This window comes from Cyprinodon variegatus, unplaced genomic scaffold (assembly GCF_000732505.1).
Source record: "Cyprinodon variegatus isolate N-32 unplaced genomic scaffold, C_variegatus-1.0 Scaffold141, whole genome shotgun sequence".
In the NCBI taxonomy this organism is placed as follows: domain Eukaryota; kingdom Metazoa; phylum Chordata; class Actinopteri; order Cyprinodontiformes; family Cyprinodontidae; genus Cyprinodon; species Cyprinodon variegatus.
The window spans coordinates 369561-395774 of NW_015150594.1; the positions used below are offsets into that span (position 1 = coordinate 369561).

Here is a 26214-nt window from a genome sequence, read left to right on the forward strand (position 1 = left end):
ATATTTTGGGGCACAAGAAGAAGAAGCATTTCAAAGCTAAGCGACATTTCCGGGTCCTATGACTTATCAGGTGGTGTGGCAGTGGGAGGAGGAGCAGCAGTAGGAGGAGGAGGAAACAGGAGAATTAGAAAGTAGTGGTGAAGGAGGGACAGAATAGGGGGTGATTCCTTGACCGAGCCAGCTCTCTAACCTGCCCAGTCCTTCTCCTCCTCCTCCTCCTCCTCCTCCTTCTCCTGTCACCGCAGCTATATGAGCCAGAAAGCAGAAGTTGCCCAAAGTTTAGCGAGCAGCTTTCAGTCTCAGCATGGCCGGAGGCTCAGTGTCAGAGTGTAAGGAGTATCTGTTCAAAGTCCTGGTCATCGGGGAGTTAGGAGTCGGTAAAACCAGCATCATTAAACGTTATGTCCACCAGCTGTTCTCCCAGCATTACAGGGCGACCATCGGAGTCGACTTCGCTCTGAAAGTCATCAACTGGGACAGCAAAACTCTGGTGCGCCTACAGCTGTGGGATATCGCAGGTAAGAGTCCAACTTTTATTATTAACATATTGATTTATTTTGCACACAAATACATCTGAATATACCGGCTCGGACATAATACTGAAGTCTTTGTGCGTGAGAATCATGTGTCCCAGTGAGGAAGTTTCCTCTTTTGCAAGAAAAGAGAGATTCTTTGCAGCGCGTTGACAGTTAACTCGTGAAATTATGCAACATGTTACGACCACAATAAATCTGATATGTAGAAAGACAGATAAAAAAATAAAAAAATAAATAAAAGCTTTAATTCCCTACAGGCCCTTGGTTTAAATAGTTTAAAGAGGAAATTCCCGCAGCCTTCATGGCCGCTCATTGTGTTTTCCACTTTATGATCACAGCAGATCATAATTGTCAGTGGAATGTAGGTCACGCTGTTATTACAACTATAAAGCCCTTCTATTAAATGGTTCATTCTTACTCTTTATGACACTTTTATTGGAATAACACCATGGTTCTTTAAGCTGTGGGTGAACATTTTGTGGCACTAGGGTTGGTTTGATTTGTAGGCCAACTCTGGAAATTCCAAAAGAATAGAAAAGAATAGAGTTGAAAATCCCTTTATTGTCCTACAATGGGGGAATTCTGGTGTTTACATGTATAAGAATACCATAATACTATAAGAGTTAAATAATTAAATGAATAAACAAATGAAATACTGTACTGTAAAGTGTTTTAAAAATATAAAGAATAAATAACCAATATACAGCTAAGGACATTTTTACAGTAATTGATATTTGACAATAGCAGCAACATCAGAGATGTGCAAAATGACAGCAGCATGTTATTCAACTGACTTAGATGGAAACTGTGCAAAATTATCATTATCGTTATCTCCCTTTTATCTCCTCTTTCTTTTATCTTTTCTCCTTTTTTTCTGTTTTTCCTCTTCTGTTCTACCTACATTGCAGTGTCCATATAATCTGTAAAACTCCCTGCATAATTATAATAAAGCAATTTATATGCATGAACAAGTGGAACACTATGGCGATAGCCCTACTGCTCTACTTGTGAAAGTAAAATCTGTTGGGCACTTTTTGGCATCAAGACACTTATTCTTATTGCCACATTGCCAGACAAGACACTGTAAAAAAAACCCTGCAAAATCAGCATGAATGTAACAGCTTATTGAGGCTGTTGGGAACCGTGATGGTTATAAAGACTTACAGCTGCTGGGAGGAAGGATCTGTGATAATACTCCTTGGTGCATTTAGGGTGCAGCAGTCTGCCATTGAAGGAGCTAATAGCTCTTAACTCCCAAAAGGGAAATAAATATGTTCTCCAATCACAGTTATCTCTGCTTGATCAGAAACTTCTCAAAAGAGAAGTTCAATAAAAAAAAAACCTTCAAGTTGAGATTAAAGGTGAAGATTTTTTACTTAACAAAAAATAATGCTGGGTTCAACGCAACCACAAACCCTATGGAAAAGTAGGACTATACAATTTAGAAATGGCCAAAACTGTATAAGTCAAAATTAATTGTTTTGTATACAAATGGCTAATAATCTTAGGATTTTCCCCTCACTTTTAAACCAAAATCTGAGATTTTAACTTCTTATTAGAAATGAAAGCCAATTACATTTCCAATGGATGGAAGAATATACTATTTATATATTCTGTGGAGTGAACAGGATTAATTTATTTCCTATTCTTAAATAGTACTGTATTATGTTTCTGATTTTTCTTATTATGTTATTTTACATTTTAATAGAAAAGCTTGAACATTGACTGGGTCTAGAAGCTAGAAGTCCTAACTACAGGGCAAAACATTTGCAATTGTGGTCTGTCCCTGAACAAATAAAGTTAAATGAAAAAAGGCCTAAAACAAATGTCTGTCTAAATGGTAGCAGAATGACATTTACATGTCAATTTAGGTTGTAAACCGTTTGATAATCATCTAATTTAACTGTTGATGGGCAAAGAATCCCCTTTGTCACACTGATTTATTGTTTGATAACACGGCTTGTGTTGTTAAACAATAGTGTTGTCCCCCATGTACGGACTCTTATTGACTTTTTATTTCAGTGTCAACTTAAATAACCTCTTTGTTGAATGCTCCCAGACTTGGCCCACATGCCAACCTGTTGCATTCCAGCAGCTTGAGTAAGCAAGCTGAAAGGAATCTGAGCAGGGTAAATGTAAGTTTCCCCCTTTGTAGGCAGTCAGGCAAGTACATGTATCATCACATTGCAAAAAGTACCAGAGGTGTCTGAAGAGTTAGAAACCGACATGCTTGAAAGGATATATGTATGAGGAAGTGGGAAAAGCAAAGACAGAGAGGGTCTTTCAGGTCACTGACTGTAGCAATCCTGGGATTACTACATTTTAATTAACGTTAGTGAATATGCAGTGTCAATGCTACTCTTTTTGAGTCAACTTTTTGCTATTCTGCTCCTAATTTTTATCTGTATCTCTAAAAATACATCTGATATGTTGAGTTGTGAAAATCAGCGGTCTCAATCCTTCATACTGAGCATGGTGGAAGTCATGAGGTCAATTCATGCTGATTATTATTTGTGTGGAAGAAGATCATGTGGCACAAGGCCTCTACATGTATGTTTACAGACTAACCTTTTTTTTAGCTTTCATTTTGGGCATCTGCTTTTTATATATATAAAAATGCTACTGTCAATGAAGAAATATTATATATTGCATGAGTTTCTTAAAAAAAAACATTTGATCCACCTTTTAACAGTAGTGTCTGATCAATGGGATATACAGGGAATATAAATGAGTACTAGACAGTCAAATGTAGATTATTTGAAGTATCTGTTCGTCAACCAACCAATCAATCAATCAATCAATCAATCAATCAATCAATGAATCAATCAATAAACTAAATAACTAAACAACCATACAAAAGTTTCCATTGAAATATACGTTTATGCCTATGACTAACTCTCCTGAATGTAATCAAATATCTTGAGGTACTATCAGCAACATATTTTGGTGCTTTATTCAACCATTTCTGTAAATTGTATCAAAATCATTAGGAAAACATAGACTAATAATATCAATCCTTAGTACTATGGCTGTAACATACTATGAAATCTAAATAATGGAACCAGTTTCTCAGTTTGACCTAAAATCTCACCATTTAATATATAAGAGAAAATACAATGAAAATCTGTTTTGTATGAAGGGTGTTGTAGAATTTTCCAGCACAGTAGGCAAATCAGATTGCTAATGAACACAAGGGAAACAATAAGGCTTTGTGGAATGATGTAATCTAATCGGATCAATAAAAGAGGTATTCCTGACCTTAGTAACAGAGGGCAGCATTTGTTCATGACCGAAGAACTCTTTCAAGGACCTTTATACCGACTGTTTTGCATACCTGGGAAGATAACTTTGATTTGACAGTGTTGATCTAAATTAAAGGTCTGGACTGTTATGATAAAAAAAGAATGTACCCTAAAACAGCCCTAGAATATACTAATAGACCACTGTATGTCACCACATTCTTGATCTCACAGTGGAGAAAATTACTTGTTACACATATGGCTTTAGATAACTTAACTGTTCAGTTAGTGAAAAAAACTATTTCTATTTTTTATTAAATCAGTGTGCATTACCATAGAATAGTCCATTTTTATTGAATTGCAGTAAATGGTTTCAAAGTATACTAAGGACTTTCTTCTTTCTAAAAGTCCAGCAGCATATACTTAATCTAGACTTGTCGATTTGTGACCAATCTACCGAGCTGAAGTTGTTGAGATTTATAAGATTGAGAGAATAGAAAAAACAACTCTTGTCCACAGTCTACTTTTTTTAAATTATTTTTTTCACCATCACCAAAAATCCAGTTGAAGCTGAAGTTATGAAGTCAAAAAGCTTAAGGCTGCCCTCATCAGCGTTGTCTGTGTATATGGCAAGATGTAATGAATTTAATTGTTTTCATCCTTTAAATTTGATAGCAAAAATAATAAACTACATATTTAAAAAATATATATATATATGTTTCAATCATTCGCTGCAGGAGATGACCTTCATTTAAAGGGCAATTCAATTGAAACTGTTTAAAATATATGTAAAATGAAACATTATAACACAGAGTAAATGTTTGCTGGTATCGCACAGTTAGCTAATTTATCATTTATAAAAAGACGTAGAGCAAAAAATGATTAGCTGTCTGAGCTATGGAAGCAAGGGGTTGCATTAGTTAAAAAAACAAAAACAGTTTTTCAAAAATTAAATCTCCGTATAAAAAAATATATGTAATTTACAAAATTAATTAACTGTCCAGCCCTATCTGCATGTAATTTTTTGCTTGTTTGTTTTTAAATAAAAATGTTTTATTTGCTTTGAAGAAACATCCAGATGTTGGAATGGTACTGCAGTCTTATATTTTCTTATAATTGGGGAAGGTTCTCCTAACTCTGCTATTGTATGAAAATGAAGAGTTGGGGAATTTTTTAGACTTATCCTGTCTGATACCTTTTATGATTAAATTGTTTTGATCATTTGTAATTTGCCTATAATCAATTAGTTAAACTTGTGTCAGATTATATATTCTTTCCAATAAGTTATTTGTTTCTAACCAATTCTTTTGTACACTTTACTGTAGATCCTTTTTTTCAAAAGCCCAAAATTGTTTCAAGGGACTATTAAGAAGTAATTCAGGTGCAGCAGAAGTTATAACTCATACATTTTTTTTCCTTCAGTAATTTCTTGACATATGCTTTAGTTGTTTTTCACAAAACCAAGTTTCCATTAGAGGAGAGTGGTGATCTAGTGGTTAGAGCAGTGCACTTGTACTCTGAGAAGGTTGGAAGTACCTGGTTTGATTCCCATAGCCTGCACTCTGGGTCCCTGAGCAAGACCCTTAACCCCTGATTGCTCCCCAGGCGCCGCACAGTGGCAGCCCACTACTCCCCTAGGGGATGGGTTAAGATGCAGAATGGAATTTCTCCATTGTGAGATCAATGATCATCAATTATTATTATTTAAATTAGAGCTGCACTATAGTTGAATCACAGTCATCATTGCAATGTCAATGCTCTCAGTATTGCAATCTCATTATACTGCTTATATTTCAGTTAATAAACAGTAATTTTCTGCATAATATGTTTGGAAAGTTGGTAGCTATCTTGATACCTACATGGAAAAAAATTTTTTTGTGGTTCAGATTTTGAGTCTCACCAAAATTGGTGATGCAAAAGAACTAAGAAAAAGTCAAGCATACATGGGTTCACCCGAGTATTGTTATTTCTTATTGCCATGTTGGCCTGATTTAATATTTCAAAGCAATGATTTCCAGATTTGTTTGTCATGGCAACTTTCTCAAAGCTTTTTTTAAATACTTTTTTCATCCTATGGAAGGAAAAAATAGGCCCTGCCTCTAGATATATATTTCTTTCTACCCGCTCCCTCAATCAAACAACGCTCATATGCTAAGACACATCGAGACAGATGCTTAGAAAGGCTTCTGTTTTATATTTATTCTATCCCTCACAGCGTTGACAGAAAGGGGGCGAACATTTGGGTGGTGGATAGGTCGTCACAACATCTTGTGTGTCTGACAGCGGCTGATTGGCAGTCCGGGCTGACATTCAGACCCTCGCAGCTCAAGTTGAGGGAATGTGCAAGGCATCTGTGACTTAATATTAGGGTGGGCCGGCTGCTTGTCAAAGCTAATCAGAACCTAATCAGAAGATCTGTGAGAATAAATAGAACTATGATACATGGCCTGATGTTTTTCTATAGAGACATACATAATTAGCATAAATTAAGGAAAGTAAAGCTTTAACTCCAAGTAGAAAACTTGAGGTAACCTACATCTACACCAAAAAGTGCACATGAAGTGACTTAGAGAAAGTATAATAACAGAATGTGGGTGTAAGAAAGACCGCTTAAGGTAAATTGGATGAGTCATTAATTAACCGCCTTTAGGCAATTTGATCATGCAAAAAAAAAAGAGAGAAAAAAGTAGGGATTATCTTAGAAACACAGAAAGCGGTTTCTGAGTTCTGTAGTTTCTATTTTTTATTTTATTTTAACAATCTAGACCATGATTACAGTCTGTGGAGAATGATAGTCATTAGGGGCTTTTATAAGAGGTGGGAAATCAGTATGAAGCTGGCGACTATTCCACCCCCTTTTCAAACACAATTGCTACTTCCTCAGGGATGTTTTTAGCTTGAGGACAGGATGTGATTACCACCATGGCATAGTGTAAAAGAAGCATGCCTCTTGTTGGGAACATAAGGTAGAAGGTTGTATAGCATATTTCTATGGACATCATCCAAACCTTTGGACATTTGTCTATGATGTCTTTAGCGTTTATCATTAGTTTCACTTGATTTAAGCTGACCTTTGTTCATACCTTAGAATGCCCTTTTATATTCCTGATCTGACTCCTGTATTTTCTCTGTATAATTAAGGGAAATTACATTTGTAACTCTGTTCTACAGCTATCTTAAAAGTGACCTTACGTTTATTGCACAAGTTTACTGCAAAAACAAAGTATTCTACCAATGAGATAGCCTTTACACTTCTTAATTTGCACTTCCATTGTTGTTTTGTTGATGAACGATCTGTTTAAGCTTGTTTTCATAATGACCCAGAGACCTTTGGCTAGAGCTTTTAAATGCTTGATGATTGAAGAGTTCATCTTGAAGGACTGGAGCATGTGATTCCAGTAAGCTATTTTACGGAGCTTTTAAATGTGGAACGGGATATTTAGAGCACAGAAAAAGGCTCTTATTGTAAAAGATTTGTAGAATGATTTGTTATAATGAGGCTTTGAACAAAATAGAAACAGTATTTTCAAAGATTTACTCTGAATATAAACATACACATGAGCTGTGGTTTTATTTTTGTAATATATGTTTAGATTTGTTTGATTTATGTAGGTCTGAAACAATAAATTACATTAATCATGAATTGTGTTAAACACACATTAAAGTAATCGTTATCATATTTAGTCTAAAGCATACCATGCTGAAGAAACAACCAACCCAGAAATTAGGCCAATAGAACAAAAAGCATCAGTTTGCAAAATAATAGTTAGTTGCAGCTCATTAGTGTGCGTTGTTAATACGCCATTTTTTGTTTCATAATTAAATTTTATGTCTACATAAAATAGAAACATTCAATCTGCTTGTAAAAAGACTCACAACAAATATATAGGCTGTTTTCCAAGCTTGACCTTGGACTACCTAAATTACTTTACGCATAACTAGATGTCAACAAATAAAAGACTTTTGATGAATTGTCGATTAATGGTTTATTTGATCAAAATTCCTTCTCTAGAACTAACAGATAACATTGGGTTAGATGGTATTTTTTTCAATGTTTGTAGCGTTTCTGCTCTGTGGTAGAGTGGCTTCTTGAGTATAAACAAGGATGCAGAAAGCAATTTTTTCTGTTAGTCAATATAAACTAGATAGACTTAGATAGACTTTTAACACTTTCACAACTCAGTTAAAAAAATGGCTAAAATCAAATCAACACTGTGCTCATTAGACCTTACCGATCTCCTGGTGCATGACTCAACCAAATGTCAGGATTGGGTGTTACCTTGTAAATATCTCTATAATATTTATGCTAATGTCTCTGTTTAAACTGTATGACCTGCCCTTGTAAGTGTGTTGCCTGAATTATTTTAATTTTCTATGTTTGTTTTATAATTTTTATAATGTTCTTGGAATTATACACCTTGCCCAAGGTCAATAGTTGAAAACTAACTTCATAGCTAATACTGACACATTTACAGAAATGTTTATTAATGTACACTGTCCCTGACAAATAAGTTAATAAAATGGTCCGTGATAAAATTGTATAATTGGGGTATAAGCTTAAGCCAAATAAATAACTAATGGAGGTGGTTTTTGTTTATGGCCAAGGGGTTTAAATCACCTTTTGCTTGTTGTGCAGACAGACATCTTCAAAAACACTTTCTAGTCTAAAATAAGTATGCATTTCTGATCAACTTCGGCTGTTTTAAGTAAATGAGCTAAAGATAAAAAAATGTTGTAGACAATAAAGCAAAAGTTTTAGCTTATACACTGAAAGCCAATGGAGAAAGTGATTAGATTAGAATAAAATATCAGTTCATCTGATATAGCTCACATTTCTTCTTACCACATCAAACTCTCAAGTGTAAAAATGTACATCCAAAAACAGGATACAGTAAAGTTTCTGCTGGTGAACCTAACATGTTGTCTTGTTTTGCTGGAGGTTTTTATTCCCTGCCAGCTCGCACAAGATCGAACAGATATTAGATTTGCTTGTTCAGCAAAAATAATCTACATGTAGCCAAATTGGACAGGAGTATGTTGCCAGTAATTTAATTGAAGGTAAAGTTATTGTAGACATTAAAGTTTTCAAAGTGTACGAGTTAACCAAAATCTAAAATGTGACATAAGTTAAATTTAAAGAGCCATGAAGTGGAACAAATGTATGTTCACAACCCTCCTGTTTTTAAATTTAGATATAGATATGCCCATGAAATTACATTTTCCAAGTTTAAGTTTCATAATACAAAATGTTTAGAAGTAAATATCCTTCGGAGGCTATAACAGTTGTGCTAAGAAACTCTCAGGGAGAAATCTTAAATTGTTCATCAAGTATTCAGTCGACTATGTTACATATTGTAAAGCAAAATGTGTCACACAAAATGTTTTAAACAGATGTTTTTACACTTTGATTTGCTTAATTTAAACAAAAAAGAAATGGTCTATAGAACTCTAAAGAAACAGTGACTTGTTTTAACTCATTATTATTCTGTATATCATATTCGATCAATACACTAGAGACCTAACCCTAGATTTAGAGGGTTGTAAAGTAGCTGGGATAATGGGGCAGAAACTTACATTTTCATCAGTCCTCTCTAATTCTATAGTGCTTCATTGTTGGAAATTGGCCTCTAAAAGACTAGGATTCCTGATGTAGATTGTTGCCCTATTTAAAATTTGAAACTTGATTATTGTTCTTAAGAATTAAATTGTACCTAACTGAATTTTACTCTACTGCATTCAGTTAAAGGTTGAATAACTGCAACCTACTTAAAGTTATGGAATATTTTTCCTCAGATTTTGTTAAGCGCTTAAGTAAGCTGTAGCCTTTCCTCACATGCTGCTCAGAGGAATTTTAACGTGCTGGTCATGTGTTCCTCAGTCTGGCTATGGAATTCCAGCTCTAGCCTACCTTTAAGACAGAGATGCTGTGTTTCTTTTCTTTTTTATCGTGCTTAGGATGGGGCTGGAGGGTATGAGGAGGGTCACAGGCGGTTGGCTCCCTAACAGATGGAGTCTGCTGCTGCTGTTGCTGCTGCAACGTCTGGCTTGGACAGTTTCTATAGTAACCCACCCACAGAAGCGTGTTTGACCATAGAGGAAGCAGGGGCTGCTGGGTCTGTGGATAATGATGAGACTGTGATTTCTTTCTGTTTCTCCCACGCAGAAAACAGAGATTATCCAGTGGCTGTAACTTAACAGTTTCATAAAAAAGTAGTGTAAGATGTTTGGTTGATATGAATCCAATCAGTGTGCCTAATTGTGTTTTAGATCATGCACCAATGCCCGTAACCTTGGTAAACCAATCTTTAAAAAAAATCTTACTTATGAAACTTGCTTGTTTTCCTCTTCAGCTCCTGTATCTTAATTTTAGCTTTAGATGTCTGTATATCTTTAGTTTGCTGCCAATTGCTTCATGTTGTGCATTGCGCACAGCAGCACACATCTCATGCTCCTCGTTGGCATTCACTGAGTGAATACTTGATTGTTCATGTTACTCAGTCCATTCCCATGTTTTTTGCTGATTAGGTTAGTAGCGTATGACACTCATTAATGTTTGTGGTGTAATTTTATTTTCTTCTTATGTAAGCACATAAGTCTCTTGAGATGTTTTATTTGAATATAATGAATTATGATAGATCAAATGAAGCAGAAAAGCATGAGCGTCATTAGAGGGATTTTTGTTGATCAGATCCTTTTTTATGTTTCTTTTCTTATGGAAAATCTCCATCAGAAAATTTCCAGTTTTACATAATGAATAAACAAACTTTTCACTGGAAAAAAATGCAACCGTTTTTTTGCATTTACTTAATCATATTTAGTTACGTTAATAGAATTGTTTCATGTTAGCAGGGTAAGACATAAAACAATTGTGTTAAAGTAGCTAAATAAGACTAAGTAAATGCAAAAAAATCGTTGCAGATTTTTTACATGTGTGACTGAATGCTATTTCAAAAATAATTTCTCTTCAGAGGTAATGGCAAAATAAAAGTCAGTGAAACTCCTTTATTAATTAGTCTATACAAAGGAGAAGTGGGACCTAAACAGTAGGTCTGTCAGCAGCAAACTTTCCAACAAAGGTACCAGTTCTACTTTCTAAACTATGGGGTCTTTCTTATAAATAAAAAAAGCAACTTTACAGTAAAGTTAATATTTGCACTTTTTAGACAACTCACACATAGAGTAAGAGCATCCTTTTTCACATCACTGGATTTCCTACCTCGAGTATGGAAGTAAATCTGTGTCGCTGGGATTTGAATTAAAAATGCCACTGAAATTTAAATGTTGTATGTTTGTATTTACTGTTTCAGTGTTAAAATATATTCAGAACACATTTTTGACCTAAAAAAAATTCATTGTCATTATTTCTACACAGTTGATATTTCATTTTATTATTTTCTCTTCAAGCTAAAAATTCACATTACTATTTCAAAGTGATTACATTTTCAATACTTATTTTTCAGTTTAGTTTTTGAGTGTTAAGGAAATCTGCATATAAAAAAATTCAACCTTTCAAAATTCAAACTCAATATTTTCAGCCTCCTGAGATTCAACTGGCTCTATTTCACTGTCTTAAATTCAGCGTCTAAATCAGTGTAAAAGGGAAGGGTTACTTCAGGTCACAGACATTAGCAATGGATTGTGGTGTCCAACACCCAGCCAATCCCGTTACGTTTTCTTAGTCACGTGACGTGACGCTTTGGGCGCTCATACGGAAGGAAAACCAGCATGACGGAGCCGGTCATGCAAGCTAACACTTGAAAGGTTGAATTTTTTTTATATGCAGATTTTCTTAACACTCAAAAATTAAAGTGAAAAATTATTATTGAAAATGTAATCACTTTGAAATAGTAATGTACATTTTTTAGCTTGAAGACAAAGTAACAAATGAAATATCAAGTGTGTAGAAATAATGAAAATGAATTTTTTTTTAGATCAAAAAATGTGTTCTGAATATATTTTAACACTGAAACAGTAAGTACAAACATACATTTGAATTTCAGTGGCATTTTTAATTCAAATCCCAGCGACACAGATTTACTTCCATACCCGAGCCTCAGAAAAGCACCGGTGGAGCTGCAAAAAATTACAACTGAAATGGGAGAATCTGTCTATAAGGCTGCTATCAGTTGTGCATGCACAAACTGGCCTATACTGAATTGTAGTAAGAAAATACAGCTAAGAGTTACATGCCATATTACAGAAAAAGCAAACACTTGGGAGAGGGTGCAGGGTCTGGTTAGATAGAACTGAAATTTTACCTTTTAAATATCAAGCTAAAAATGTGGAGCAGAAGATTATGCATCACTCTGGAAACATCATCTCCTCTTCTGAAACAACGCATTTTCGCTCCCAGCTCGTCAGATATTGATGCTTGTCTTCTGTAGACAAGCACAGGTCAGGATTTTGGGTGCCGAGCACCAGTCACCTATCATAGGATCAAATCCAAAAATTCTTCAACTGTGGTATCATGTACTTTGACATTGTACTTTAGGGTATTAAAGGAGATTAGAAAGTATCATGAATTGACCACTGTTTTAGTAAAATATACAGTGGAGACAATCTTTTTTAATCAGAATATAAAATATAGAAAATTAAGTTGACCAAGGATGATGTTAGAATGCTCTAAAGAGGTTTGTTGGTGGCCTAAAAAAAAAATTACTGTTTCATCATCCTACCTCCAGCACAGACATCGACGAGCAGTTGCCTTCGCTCCCCACTCTGCTGCGCTGTCCATCCACAGGTTCCTCTGATCCCTCACTGACATTCTTCCAAGCGAAGCAGTTAGTTTTAAGAAGTTAGCCTCAGCTAGCCGTAGCCTCTCGCTGCTCATTCTCCATGGCGGGCGCCTAAACAGTACTGCAGTCTGATTCCCAGTTAGCAGTAGCCTCTCTTCCACGCTCAGCGTTCTGTTTACTTGGCGGACTTTAACAATCTTCTGCCGTACTCCTCTGGTCCTCCGCAGTTAGCATAGCTAGCCTCAATCAGCTGTTACCCCACCCTGGAGCTGTCTTCCCCAGTGGACTTATCTGAACTTCCATTGTGTTCCTCCGCTCTCCTCTTGAGTTGCTTTATCTTCCTGCTCCGGTGCCATGTCTGCCTAGCGGACTCCCCGATAACCGCTGTCGTTCCTTAGCTCCAGAGGGGGGCATATCTGGCTACCGGTTATAATGCTCTCTCTCTACGGTGATCTCAAACTGATTCCCATCTACTCCTACCTGAGCTCAGAAGGCTGTCTCCTCTTCCCTCTGTTGTCCAGGTGATTCGTCCCCCTGTTTTGTGCACTCTGACCAAAACAAGGATGTGTGTCTGCTCAGAAAAAAAACTCATCAACAAACACAATAACTTAAAATCAATGGACGGTTGGTTACTGATCATGGCTGATCACGTGAAAATGACTGCCAATTGAAAGTCTAGTCTTCGGGACACTGTCGCTGTTTACAGTAAGGCTATTGAGAAGATGGATGATTAAAATACTTTTTTAAAAGTCTTTGTATTTATTTGTCCTTACAGAAGACCTCAGACTAGAGCAGATGTTCACCCCCCCTTCTGCAACACTTATCGTATAGGAGTCAGACTTTCACTGGAATGTTTTAAACCAAAAGTCATGCATGATATAATTGCCCAACTCAATTTTTTTTTACCTATTTTCAAATGAGAATTGGCAGTAAAGCTGGGAAATTGCTTGTATAAAAATTGCTTCATGTTGTGCTTCTTTTGCTTCTTTTGATTAGGACTGTATATACTTTTGGGACTGTTACACTCACTTTACTTATCTACACCTGACTTACATAGCTGGGTTATTAACAGGCATCTGAAACCTTTCATAGCTGCTAAGATGGTAATGTGATCATTTGATTCTGGTTTACTGGACCACAGACAAATTTAAAACACTGAAGGCCAGAATAGAAGACCCCTAGACTATGTTTAGCTCCCTGAATTACAATGATCCTCAATGTTCTTTTACCTCTACTAACTCACAGGGATGGTGCTGTGTGAAAATGTCACTCTATTCTTGAATAACTGCTGCATTTGACTCAGTCAGCCCATTAACGAGAGCAAAGGTTAGCTTAAAAGGAGGAGATATTTTATTTCTGGCTCTATCCTGCTTTGGCCTGCTCACTTCTGGACGCATGATTCCTACAAGGCTTGGAAATAAAAGCCTTCATTTTAGTCCATCGGCTCTTTGTCCCACTGTGTCCTGTCTCTGGTGAATTCACCTGGGGTTATACCGACTAAAATTAGACTCTCAATTATGAGCAATTACTGCCAGGCCTGTGGGCCCCACAGTGGATTTGCTCTCTTGCGTAAACCCTTCAACACACCTCTCAAATTTTTTGCATGCTTGAAAAGGCACCTATTCAGTAAAGTGAAAGTGTGCTGGGAGGAGCTTTGCTTACACTTCCTCAATTGCTTTCCAAGTCCATTTCCTATTTTTGAAACACGAAAATACTTGCTTTCTTACATCCACTTTACTAACCTTGAAGTCTATTTTGTTAATAGGAAAGCTATTGCAAAAAGTATGTACTAAATCTGTTACATGCTTCCCATTTATATGTTGAAACTCAAGCTCAATCAACACAGCCTCCACTCTGGGTTCCTGAGCAAAACCATTAACCCCACACTGCTCCCCAGATGGCGCACAATGGCAGCCCACTGCTCCCCAAAGGGATGGGTCAAATGCAGAGGTACATTTCTCCAGTGTGAAATCGATAAAGTTAAATTATTATCCATTATTATTATTATAAGCTAATCACCTCTTCAAAATTCTAAAGTGTTTGTGATCTTGAGATGTACTGTTCTTTGAACTAGTGGTTGCTTGCAAATAAAGTGCAAACAGAACTTTTGAGAATAAAGAGGAAGATTAAACTTTGTCCCAGAAAATAAGTATTGCATGAGTCAGATTGAGGCTTTTACTCCCAAGAAAACTTAACCAACTTTTAACCACAATAGTAGCAGCATCATGCTGGAGGTGAGTTCAGTTTCAGTGGTACTGTTGCATGGTAAAAAATGGACGAATTGAAAAACAAATAGAGTATCCCGCTGATTTTCCAAGGTTATCTCAATAGACGGCTAGAAATTTAAACAATGGGCAGAGTCAGAGGTTCCATCCGGGCAAAGTTTGCAAACGCACACAAAGAATGCTTTGGAATAAATAAAGTAATAAATAATCTTCTGAGATGCCTCTGATCTTAACTCTATACAAACATTTTGATTTAGGGATGCACGATATTGGGATTTTGGCCGATATCCGATATGCCGATATTTTAAAACTCATGTAGCCGATAACCGATACCAATACTGATGTTAAAGCTGGACAAAAATAAGTAGTCATTGAAAATAGCAGTTTTGTTATCCATTTCTGACACTTTGAAAAATAATATACTCAAATATATTTTCATATGCTGATATCAAATTGATTTTTAAAAACGCGGTATCGATCTATTTTACTTTCAAAATCTCGTGAAATTTCATTGTTCTGTTACAAACTCTCGTGATATTTTGCAAATTATTGTGAGATTTTGTTAGTAAAATAGATCGATACCGCGTCAATATATCAACATATAAAAATATGGCAAAATTTCGTGAATTTTCGGGGAATTTCGTAGCATAACGATGACATATAGCAATATTTCATTAGTAAAAGAGATTGATATGGTGTTTTTAAATGGCAATATATCAGAATATGAAGATATTGTGATATTTTAATGTTTCAATATTTTTTCCCTCGTCTTTAGAAGTTTTTAAGTCTGTAAAAAAGAAGTTTTTGAGGAAGAAGAAGAAGTAGTATTTCTTTTTTTTTTTTAGACTTTAGAAACTCAGAAGCTGATCAAATATCAGGTTAAATATCGGTGGGACGGCTGATGTCCGATATTCAGTTTTAAGGCCGATACAGGCCGATACCGATAGGGGGCAGATTATATCGTGCATCCCTATTTTGATTATGTCTTTAATCGTGGGCTGTGGCATAAATACAACCCATTTAGATGACCTATACCATTTCTGTTTAGATGGAATTGAAAAATATCCATCCAGCATTATGTTAAGATCTTGGTAATACTAATGAAAACTTTTTTTATTTTTGCTGTAACTTGTAAAGGGCCGTTCATCTAATTAGTGATTGTTGATATATGTACTTGACTATATTTATTGAATATATGTAAAATTCTGACATAGATTTGAAAAATATTGTATAGCAATGACTAAAATATTAAAGTAAATAATAAAAGAATATCCAGCCAATTCATCAAGCCAGAGTTGAAAGAGATTGGAACATTTGTTCATACAATGTTTAATTTTTAGATTTTCAGACTTCGAGAAAAAAGGAAGTCTGCAGTAGTTTTTGAAGAGAAGAAAATACGTTTTATTATCTGTTATTCTTATTTTTTTTATGTTAGGGTTTGGTGTTTGTATCAAAGTAACCTGTTAAGACACTCAAAATTGTAAATATGTGTTTGATTTTGAGGATAAGGACAAACCTTTAGAAAAATGCCCCCTATTTCAGCATGAGGAATTTCGCATACCCTTTGGGTTTGTTTAGGCTTCCACAATAGCTGTTGAGTGTTGCCTGATTTACAGCTGCTTTCCTTTTGTGTGGTTAGTAGCAGAATCCTATTGCAGCAATCAAACTCAATCATGCGAATGCGTTCTATTTTTCTTTGCAAAGCCTCCAGTGGCATCCTAAACCCTAACCTCTTTAACTGCTCAGTACATACCTGTCTTTCGTTAACGATTGTTAGTAAGAAAACATTGTCAACATTAATGCTTGTGAAAGAGTTAATCTCAGCTCTAAATCATTATTCTTTGATTTTGATCATTAAGTAAAGGTAGCTGGTTTAATCACCTCTTAACGAAATCATACACTTAAGTAGCTTTTTATGCGGTATACTTGTCTTCAATCTCACGTACATGTAACGCAGCAGTTATATGAGGAGTTTAGCATACGTTTATGCAATTCTGAGAAAGTAAATGTTTAACTAAGATTAACAGAAGTAAATACTTTTAAGGGATCCCCCTTGGGACACGCACTTAGTTTTTATTTTATTCAGGCAGAATTCTTAGAACAGCTGATTCAAAAGCTACAGGGTATTGGTATTTGATTTACATCACTTAATTAAGAACTATATCCATCAAACAAATGCTTCATTTGGCCTTTCCTCTGAGAAAACTAAATACATGTCTGGCTGATAGATGCTTCCTTTTACATTTACACAAATTGACTTGCGGGAAAACTTGAAGTAGCTTTTAGGGGTTGATTTCCCCTGAAAAAAATGCTATGTCTACTAATTTGTTTCTATGTTTTTAAACAGTTAAACTTTGTTTGAGCGCTGATTATAAATCAAATCCAATTTCTAACTTACTGTGCACTTCACTTACCACTTACTTGTGAAATGAAATATGGACTGACATAGAGATGTATTACTTTCTTATCTTTAGATTGGGTTTCCCCACTCTGATTTAAATGAAGTTTCAGTTTCAATATGCAAAGTATAAGCAAGGCAGGTTAGAATAAGTAACCCTTCTGCTTAACAAATACAGTGAAAAACAAAATGATTAAGAGGCACATTCTAGGAAAAATACAATGCTGGTATTAAGTGCATTTATCTTAGTTATTTCTGACAGGCAGGCAGTTTAAAAAACTCTTACAGTTTTTGATATACCACTATCTTTGCAGCAGCTTTTAAGTTTTCCCTTAGGATTACCTTAATGTGATAAGTTCTTTTAGGTTGATGTTACAATTGTTGGTTTCTTGACTTAGACAGATTTTATTTGTTATTTTGTGTAAAACAAAAAGAAATTTCATTTGGAACAGCTCTCTGGACAATTTCATCTTTTTTAGAAGTGCAGCCTTGAAAAACAGTAGAAATGACTGTAAATTTACAATTCTAAAGATGTTTTATATATATATATCTATATATAGATATATATAGATATCTATCTATATCTATATATAGATGTAGATATATATATATATATATTTTTTTTTTTATTGAATATTTCATATATATATCTTGAATAATGATAACAAATATATAATATAAACAAAAGCTGTTTTTTTTATTGTCAGTTATCTCCAAAAAGGATGTAATGTGTCTGTACCACTTGTTTATTTGTTAGAAAGTTGACAGAAAAAGCGATAAACGGATTATTCTAAAATTTTTAGTACAGGTGTGTATTAGCCCAATTTAGAACCTAGTGATTAAGGATTGTTTGGAAGGATTTATAAACATTATTAGAAAATGGAGGACTTTTGAAAGTGTGAGGCAGACTTCCTTATGGGTGCCAGAACATGTTACACTTGGCCAACTTAAGCTAGCCTATAGCTGTCTGTGGTGATGCACAGTTGTATGCATTTATGTTGTTTAATATTTAATCCAGTCACTGTCAGACTGGAATATGTTGCTCTGTAAAAACTCCCAGCAAGCTGTGCTTTAGAGTAGGTTTAGCTGTGAGTGGAATAAGGTCAAATTAGCTTTTAGTAAATTCAGTAAATTTAATTTTCGATTTCCCCAAAGAATAATGACTGAGATCAGTTTCTTTACTGAATAATATAGCCAGTATGATTCAATGCATTTGGATTTCAGAATTTAGATTCACTTTCACCAAATCTCAAATACTAGCTTGTTTGAAGTGTGTAAAGGAATTGAAGTCATAATATTGTTTCTCTCATTTAGTCCTAACTATTTATGTATATGTTTATATTCAAACTTTGTAGCATCACATAAATTTGAAATATTTGAAATCTCATGCCTTTCTTCATCTATAACACTCTTCCATGCTTTTAACTGCAGTCTAAACATAAATATTTCACACCTTTCCGTCCCTCCAGGGCAAGAGCGATTCGGGAACATGACAAGGGTGTACTACAAAGAAGCTGTCGGGGCGTTTGTTGTGTTTGACGTGACGAGGGGCGCCACATTCGAAGCTGTGTCTAAATGGAAGCATGACCTGGACAGCAAGGTAAAGCTGGCGAATGGCAACCCTATCCCTGCTGTTCTCCTCGCCAACAAATGTGACCAGAAGAAAGACGGCGTCAACAACTCAACACTAATGGACAATTTCTGCAAAGAGACAGGCTTCCTGGGCTGGTTCGAGACATCTGCAAAGGTGAGAAATCAGTAATAATCTAAACGCGGTTCCTGGAAAAAAGTAATTTCCAAAAAGTCACAGCTTCTTGCTTTTTTTCATATGTACATTTTGCAGATCCTCTAAGGTTTCCATGGATAATTAAGTCGTACATTTGAAAATCAAGGGGTTAAGGACATAGAAAACATTAAATTAATTTTGTTGAATAACTTAATTGTCTCAGTGCAGAAATGAAAACTGTTAACTAAAGTCTGCTTTAAGCAGCAACTATGAAACCTATTGCAGCTTATGCAAAGGGGAAGATTGGTGAACATGCAGAGAGGTTACATTTAAAAAGTAATGTTACTGCTGTGGATGACCTTAGACAGCTGTCATTGTGTTCTACTACTGTGACCACCGCCAGGCACCTGTGCTAATACTTCCATGCGTTATGTACCTTTGTGTCATCTTTGGTTCACTTATACAGATCCTCTGGACTCTCCACATGGTGAACAAACACCACCTGTACAGTATAAAGGGTTTGCTCTAAACCATTTTAGACATCATTAAGAAGTGAAAAAAAATCCATCTTCACACAGAACGTCATGAACTGGCAGACTTTATAAGGCGAGAACTTATCAGTAAAGTCACTAAACAATTCATGCTTTTGTTTGATTAAGCTTTTATGATGCAAAAATCAAAAATACACATTTTGTACCAATCAATGTGTCCTAAAGCCAGCGTATAGGGTTCACAAATAAAAAAAAAAAAAAAACAGTTTTATCATTGCCTTACTCCACACAGTAAAATTACAATAATAAAATTACATTAAGGTTTGTGATTTTTTACTAAACACAAAACAGAATTAAGGAATATATTTTCCACATTCTGTACTTTCTTTATGCATTTAACTTTATATGTGTTTTCTGAAATCGCCTCTCATATCGTTTTCTCTTTTTTTTTTTGTGTATTGTGTTTTTGCATGTTGACTTATTCTTTAGCAGCATACAGTTACATGTGTTAGCTTCCAAAGCTGCTAGGATTTGCTATAATGTAAGGTTAAATAAAAATCCCTACCATAATTAGAATTTGGATGTGAATTTATCCTGTTTTTTCAGGAATTTAGACATTGTGCAAGCTTTTAAGATGTTCTTATATCCAGTCGATATTAAAGCCATCACAGGATGTGCAGCCACCTTCCTGAAAGGCCTCAATGAAATTATCATATGGGGAAGCCTGGCCTCTTCTCCTCCCGTGGTTGTTGTAAAAATACTAAGGGTCTGATCTTCAAAGATTTCAAATAAGGTGCCCTGAGTTGCATGTGCAAATGTTTTCTTTATTGTAATAATGATTGTAAAAGTTAAAATGTGCAAACCAATACATTAACATGTGGACAGACTTTGTCCATCCTCCTTTTGGGAACAATGAACGCAGGTATTTTTGTGGTCATTAGAATATGACCTGCTTATTGAACGCACACCGTCTAATGAATTATAAATATAAATCAGTTTGCACTTTCTTTGAAGATCTGCTCTCCATGTTCAAACCTGTTTGAATTGTTTTAAGACATGCAAACCTTCTGAAGATCAGACCCTCTTTTTTATGTAATGTCTTTTACACTGACCTCTCCAGCAGTAATTGTCTTTTAAATCAACAGCAGTTTGAATCAATGTGTTAAAAAAACAAATTGGTTATGGGATTACCTAAATAATAAAGTTGGTATTGTGTTGTTCTCTCAAAATTCGATGTTTGTGGTACCTTTTTAACACAATATTTAATTGCTTGGATTAACACTGACGTGTGAAGGATATACCTGAATTTGTTCCTCATTCTGTCCTTTGAGTAGAATCTTTTAAGTCAAAAATATTTGTATTTCCCTTTACATAACTTACAAACGAAATGAGAATCAGATTATAATTTTTTTTATATATATTTATTTTAGAATGCTTAAAAAGCTCTACTAAAAATGTATTAGCCCACCAATAAGTTGTTTCTAAATCGTCCCAGGAAGAAACCTTTAATCAGAAACACAACAGTTTAGTAGTACTTCACCTTATATAATTTAAACTAGTGTAAAAAGACCACTTTTATTTTAGTTTGCCTCTCAAGTCAACTGTCTATTTATAAAAAAAATCCCATAAAATCATTACTGCTAAGAGCAGGTGGGATGGACGGTTAAACAGATCTATGGCTCTGGGTGAGTTTGGCAACTGTATTTAAAGGATATCTAAGATTATTCTTATTCTCATTTATCAATGAGAAGAAATATGCTGCTCTTGCTTCACAAAGGGTCCTCTTATACAGCAGTAAACAATTTTTCCAGACTAGGTAACATTCCTGTAGGCCTTTGAAGCCATATTTTCTCGCTAGTTTCCTAGCTTCAGAGTGAGCAGCTCTGCATTAAACCAGGGAGCCAGCTTTCTATTTTTAAAGTTTTTCTTTTTCAAAGGGGCTATGTTGTCTAAGGCAGTACGCAGAGAACTAGCAACCCCATCAACAAAATCATCAACCTGTGAAGGGGAATAAACTAAGCTTCTGCACTCTGCAGCACTGCTCAGTGACACAGAGGAGAGAGAAAGTGAGCATCCAATGAATTGTTTCAGTCGTAATATTTTGTATAACATGCCAACACAAATGTATAGTATTTAATTGAATGAAAATAAAGCAAGAATGTCTTTAAACATAAATAACGAAAAGTGTGGAATTCTACTCCTGCTAATATTCATAATATCACCTAAACCAAAGTCTTTGCATAAAGGGTGTTGTTCTTTGTAGGCTTTTAAGGGACAACTAGAAAACAAACAGCATGTTGAGAACCACAAAACCCACTAGACAGGTCACAGAGTGGGTTTTGGAAAACTGAAAACTTTAATGACAAATTGAGCTAAATTCAATGGAATCCTTGAGGAAAACCTATGAAATGCTGCTTAAGACATCAGACTAAGAAGGATGTTTACTCTTGAAATGGACAATTGCTCTAAACATACAGCCTACACAAACATAGATTTTTTAAGTTGGTAAAATGTAATTATTAAAGCAGAAATGACAGCATCTTCCTTTGCAGAGAAGAACATTTCTCTAATTCCAACTAAAAGACAACAGGAAAACTTGTTTCTAGGAAAAATCAAAGCCACCCATTGTTGCATTTCAATCTTAGGGTATGCTTTTATGTGTTTGGAATTAGTCGAATCTGTTATCTAATCCTGAGAAAGTTTTGCTCCTTGAGCTCTGTCATGTGAGGCGTGTGGGTGTGTGTTCAACAAGAGCAAAGCAGTTTCCTCTCAGTTGGTGCTGTAAAAAGTTGGTCACGTTTGTGTAAAGCTCCACCCCCAGTAACCTGTGATGGAGTTGTTTCAATGAGAACCAAATGTTTAAAGCACATTGTGTTCTCAGGGCCATGAACAGAAAAAGAACATAGTCACTGTGAAGTAATAAAAAAATTCTCTGAGGTTTTATGGAATGTCTTTAAAATGTATAACTCTGCCAGTGGACAAGTTTTTTTTTTTTCCTTTGTGAAAACATTGGAAGTATGTAATCAAAATTATAAGGATTTAAGATAATTTAAAAAGTGACAGTGTTGAAAAGTGTTGAAAAATAAATTATTTTATTTGGTGAAAGTTTTGTGAAAATGCAAGAAACATCACATTAACTTCAGAAATTACTTTTGAAAAATTCTTAATTACCATACTGTTGCTTTATAAGGATTTATGGGCAAAAAGAAAAATAACGCTGTTGTAATAAACTATATCTGTCCTCTGTGTCCACCTAGATGTAGATTAGAACATAAATACAAAAAAATACAAAAGGATAAAGTGTCAACAGTTTCAAGTGGCTCAAAATAATTCAACCTGAAAAACTCACAAAGAAAGAAGAAAGAAAAAGACAATTAGAAGAATTTTGTTGTCAGACCTTGGCAGGAAACTAAGCACTGAATTTTGTTAGATATGCATGAACAGGAGTAAAGAACGGGGGGGGGGGGGACGACTGCGACTGGAGGACGACTGCGTGAACTGACGACTGTCAGTTCACGCAGATAGACGAAGTCGGTCATTCCATGTCTGCTGGTTGGCGAGAAGGTATGCTTAAACTGTATGGAGTGATCCTGTGGGCTGTGTGAGCTGATACTAGAGCTTCACTCAGGGACCTGGAAGATGGAAGTCCCGCTTGGATAACACAGGTTGAGAGAACCTATCCACGATGAGCAAGCATGAAGCGACAGTGGAGAGGAAAAACTCCCCATTGGGAAGAAACCTTTGGCAGAACCAGGCTCAACATGGCGGTCTTCTGCCGGACCTGTTGAAATGAGACAGGGAACGCAGTAAGAGTCCAGGAGAAATGACACTCTGATGAAGCTTAGGCTACGATGGTGGAGAAGAGGATGGAGGTGGGTTAAAACAAGGTCATCTGAATCGAAGTCTGACATAGCACGACCACTGCCTGCGCTTTGGGTAGCAGATGGAGTTGTGGATTGGAGACCTTTTAAGATGAACTCTGGATGCTGATTGGGCTTTTGTGGATTGTGGTTCAAAGCTGATTAGCTGGTGTCGGAGGCGGATGAAGGCGAGTAATCAGTTTATTCAGTTGAACTTCCACCTAGGCTCCATTTAAATAACCATTTAACCAGTCAAATCTGTATCTAAAGGCTCCAGGTCAGTACCCCCATTCTACATCCAAAACTCCCATCTTGTACCCACAGCTAAACATTTATCCGCATCTTTTTAAATTTTGATCTAGTAAACAAACTATTTGTCACAAAATATTTAACATGCTGCTCACATCTACTTATGATACATTAGCATTCATATGTTGGTCAGTTTAATAAACCTTGTGAGCAAATATATATTTAATATATAACATTAAAAAAGTTTTGTTTTTTGTTTTTTTTTAGATGTGTTTGTGTATCTTTTAGATTGTGACAAAATAAGCTCTTTGCCATGTTGTCATTTTGTCTGTACAAAAACCACCAGATTTCTTAGTTTTTTTTAAGAGTAATCTGCTCCAAACGGGGGTGGTTCTGTAATATGTTGTTGAACTACATTTTTGTAAGAATTTAACTATACATAAAAATAGTACTAAAGAATAAATGTTAATATATAAAGCAGCTACTCTGTTAAATAGGTTTTCCATGTGGCTAGAAAATATGAATTGAATGTAAAAAGAAGATGTTTAAAAGATTGTCAGATCACCAATCTGGTAACTGTTTGTATGAGTGACTTATATAGATGCATTTCTTTTTTTTATTGACCAAACAAAATAAGTGCACTGAATGGCATCTAATTTATGTATTTTATTGTTTCTATAGCAATTATATATATATTAGTATTGATAACTTGTCTGTGTTTTGTCTTTTTTCTTTTGGTATTTCTCACATTCGTATCTTAATTTAACTTTAGTTTTAAGCTTAAATTCTATGAGTGGGAGATATACATTAGCTCTTTGAGCTGTCTGTCCCTGCAATGTGTTTGTTGTTTTCTTTTTGGGTGTATTTAATGACACCAAATAATTTAACTTACTAAACAGGTTAATAGAATATTTAATTACAATAGAAAAAAAATAGAAAAAAAGTTGTGGGTAGCCATGAGCTACTCATTCAGCGCTGATTTAGAAAAGCAATAGACAGATAAAATGTGTGTTTTCATTTCTTGCTTGTGCCCCTGCATTTAAAATGTTGAAGGGGAAACCTGGCCAACAGTTACTATGGTAGTTACAGCAGTAAAATGGTATGTAAACATAGGATATTTTTAATTTACAAACTTCAAATAGTTAGCTTCTAAGATATCTCTTTGAAATCCTCATATACTGGTTGAAAAATAATAAAGGATGTATTAAAATAGTAAATAGTCTGTAAGTGAAATAGAGTAGAGACTTGTGGTGGGGACTACAGTAACCCAATGTCTTAAATCTTTTGTGGTGAATTTTGAATTGTAGTCAATATTTGATCTCTTTTTGTCAAACAGAATATGTTATGTCATGAATAAAAGACAAAAGCATTGATAAAAAAAAGTTTCCATTGTTTGTATACGTTTATTTAAAGGTAAATGTAATTTAAAACTGTTATGTCTTGTTGCACTGGCATCATTTCATGTAATCGCCATCTGACAAAACCATTTTCATGTGTTTTTAGGACAACATTAATGTGGATGAAGCAGCTCGTTTCCTGGTAGAGAACATCCTGGCGAATGATAAAGGATTGCCATATGAGGAGAGCAACGGAGACCGCATCAAACTGGACCAGGAGACTATAGCTGCTGAGAGCAAGTCAGGCTGCTGCTAACATTCAATCCACTCGCATTAGCCATCCACATCCCTTTGGTGGGGTCCAGTGAGTTCATCCAGCCTGTGCCTCCAGCTCCCTGATGCAACCAGAGACAAAGATTCATATTTTTTTTTTGCTTTTGTCTCTTCAAACCTTCAGGAACTTTTCCCTGCACTGATACCCGTTTGACTTGTGCATCCAAGGTTTCATTAGTCAGTTTTGTTTTTGATATTGCCTCTAGATTTTTAAGTGCATTTAAGGGGATGTTTTTTTTTCTTTTTCCTCTAGAAAATGCTTACAATATGTACAGTGGATTTTCCAACTGTTGCCCTGACAACCTCTTCATTCTTGGACTAATATCGAATATGAAATGGGGGGTTTGTGGTGCACTCGCTACAGAAAGTTCAGAAGTGCAAACTTGAAAAGAATTGTTGTCCTTGTGATTGTCACTTTATTGTATCAATCAATATCACCCCATGTGTGTTTTGTTGTCTAAGCTACCATTTAAAAAAAAAAGAACCATTTTTAATTATGCTGTAGCTTTTATTAAGTGCCTGTAGATGGACATCACATTTTATTTCTCACAGAATGAATTCCACTTAGTGTTGTCATTATTATGTTTTAGCAAGACATTCTGTAACACCTTTTCTTAACTTGGATTGCTGTATATGCTCTTCTTAACTATTGTGCTATAACATTTTTATTATTTTACTAAAGGAGTTAGGATTGTTATTGTTTTTTGTAGTTCAGTCAATATTACACTGCAGAAAAATAACAGTATTTCACTAAAAACAAAAAAAAATATATATATATATAATGATGGTACTACATTATTACAGAACCATTTACAGACCTCTGTATGATTTTGTTTTTGTTGGTATGGTTATGTAAATTCCTTTTCAAATGTTATGTGTCAAGCATTGAATAGTCGTTAATGCAATGAAACCACACTCAGACTGAGGTCTACAGGTTTTTGTATTTTGCAGTCTTTAGAGCTGTTGTAAAATGTAAATATTGTTTTTTAACATGTTTACAGGTGGAAATACTTTAAAATATTCCAAACCAAATAGAATAAACATTTTAACAGATTGTTGTTGTCTTCTTTTACTCAACAATAATG

At 35.1% G+C, this 26214-nt stretch overlaps 1 protein-coding gene across 1 annotated transcript; it reads left to right on the top strand.

Moving 5' to 3' along the window:
• Positions 1-216: 216 nt before the first annotated feature.
• Positions 217-26214, top strand: rab32 (RAB32, member RAS oncogene family). The gene is made up of 3 exons (XM_015376762.1): positions 217-518; positions 18603-18880; positions 24963-26214. The coding sequence occupies exons 1-3, from the start codon at positions 305-307 to the stop codon at positions 25110-25112; spliced, it is 642 nt and encodes a 213-aa protein (XP_015232248.1). The 5' UTR covers positions 217-304; the 3' UTR covers positions 25113-26214.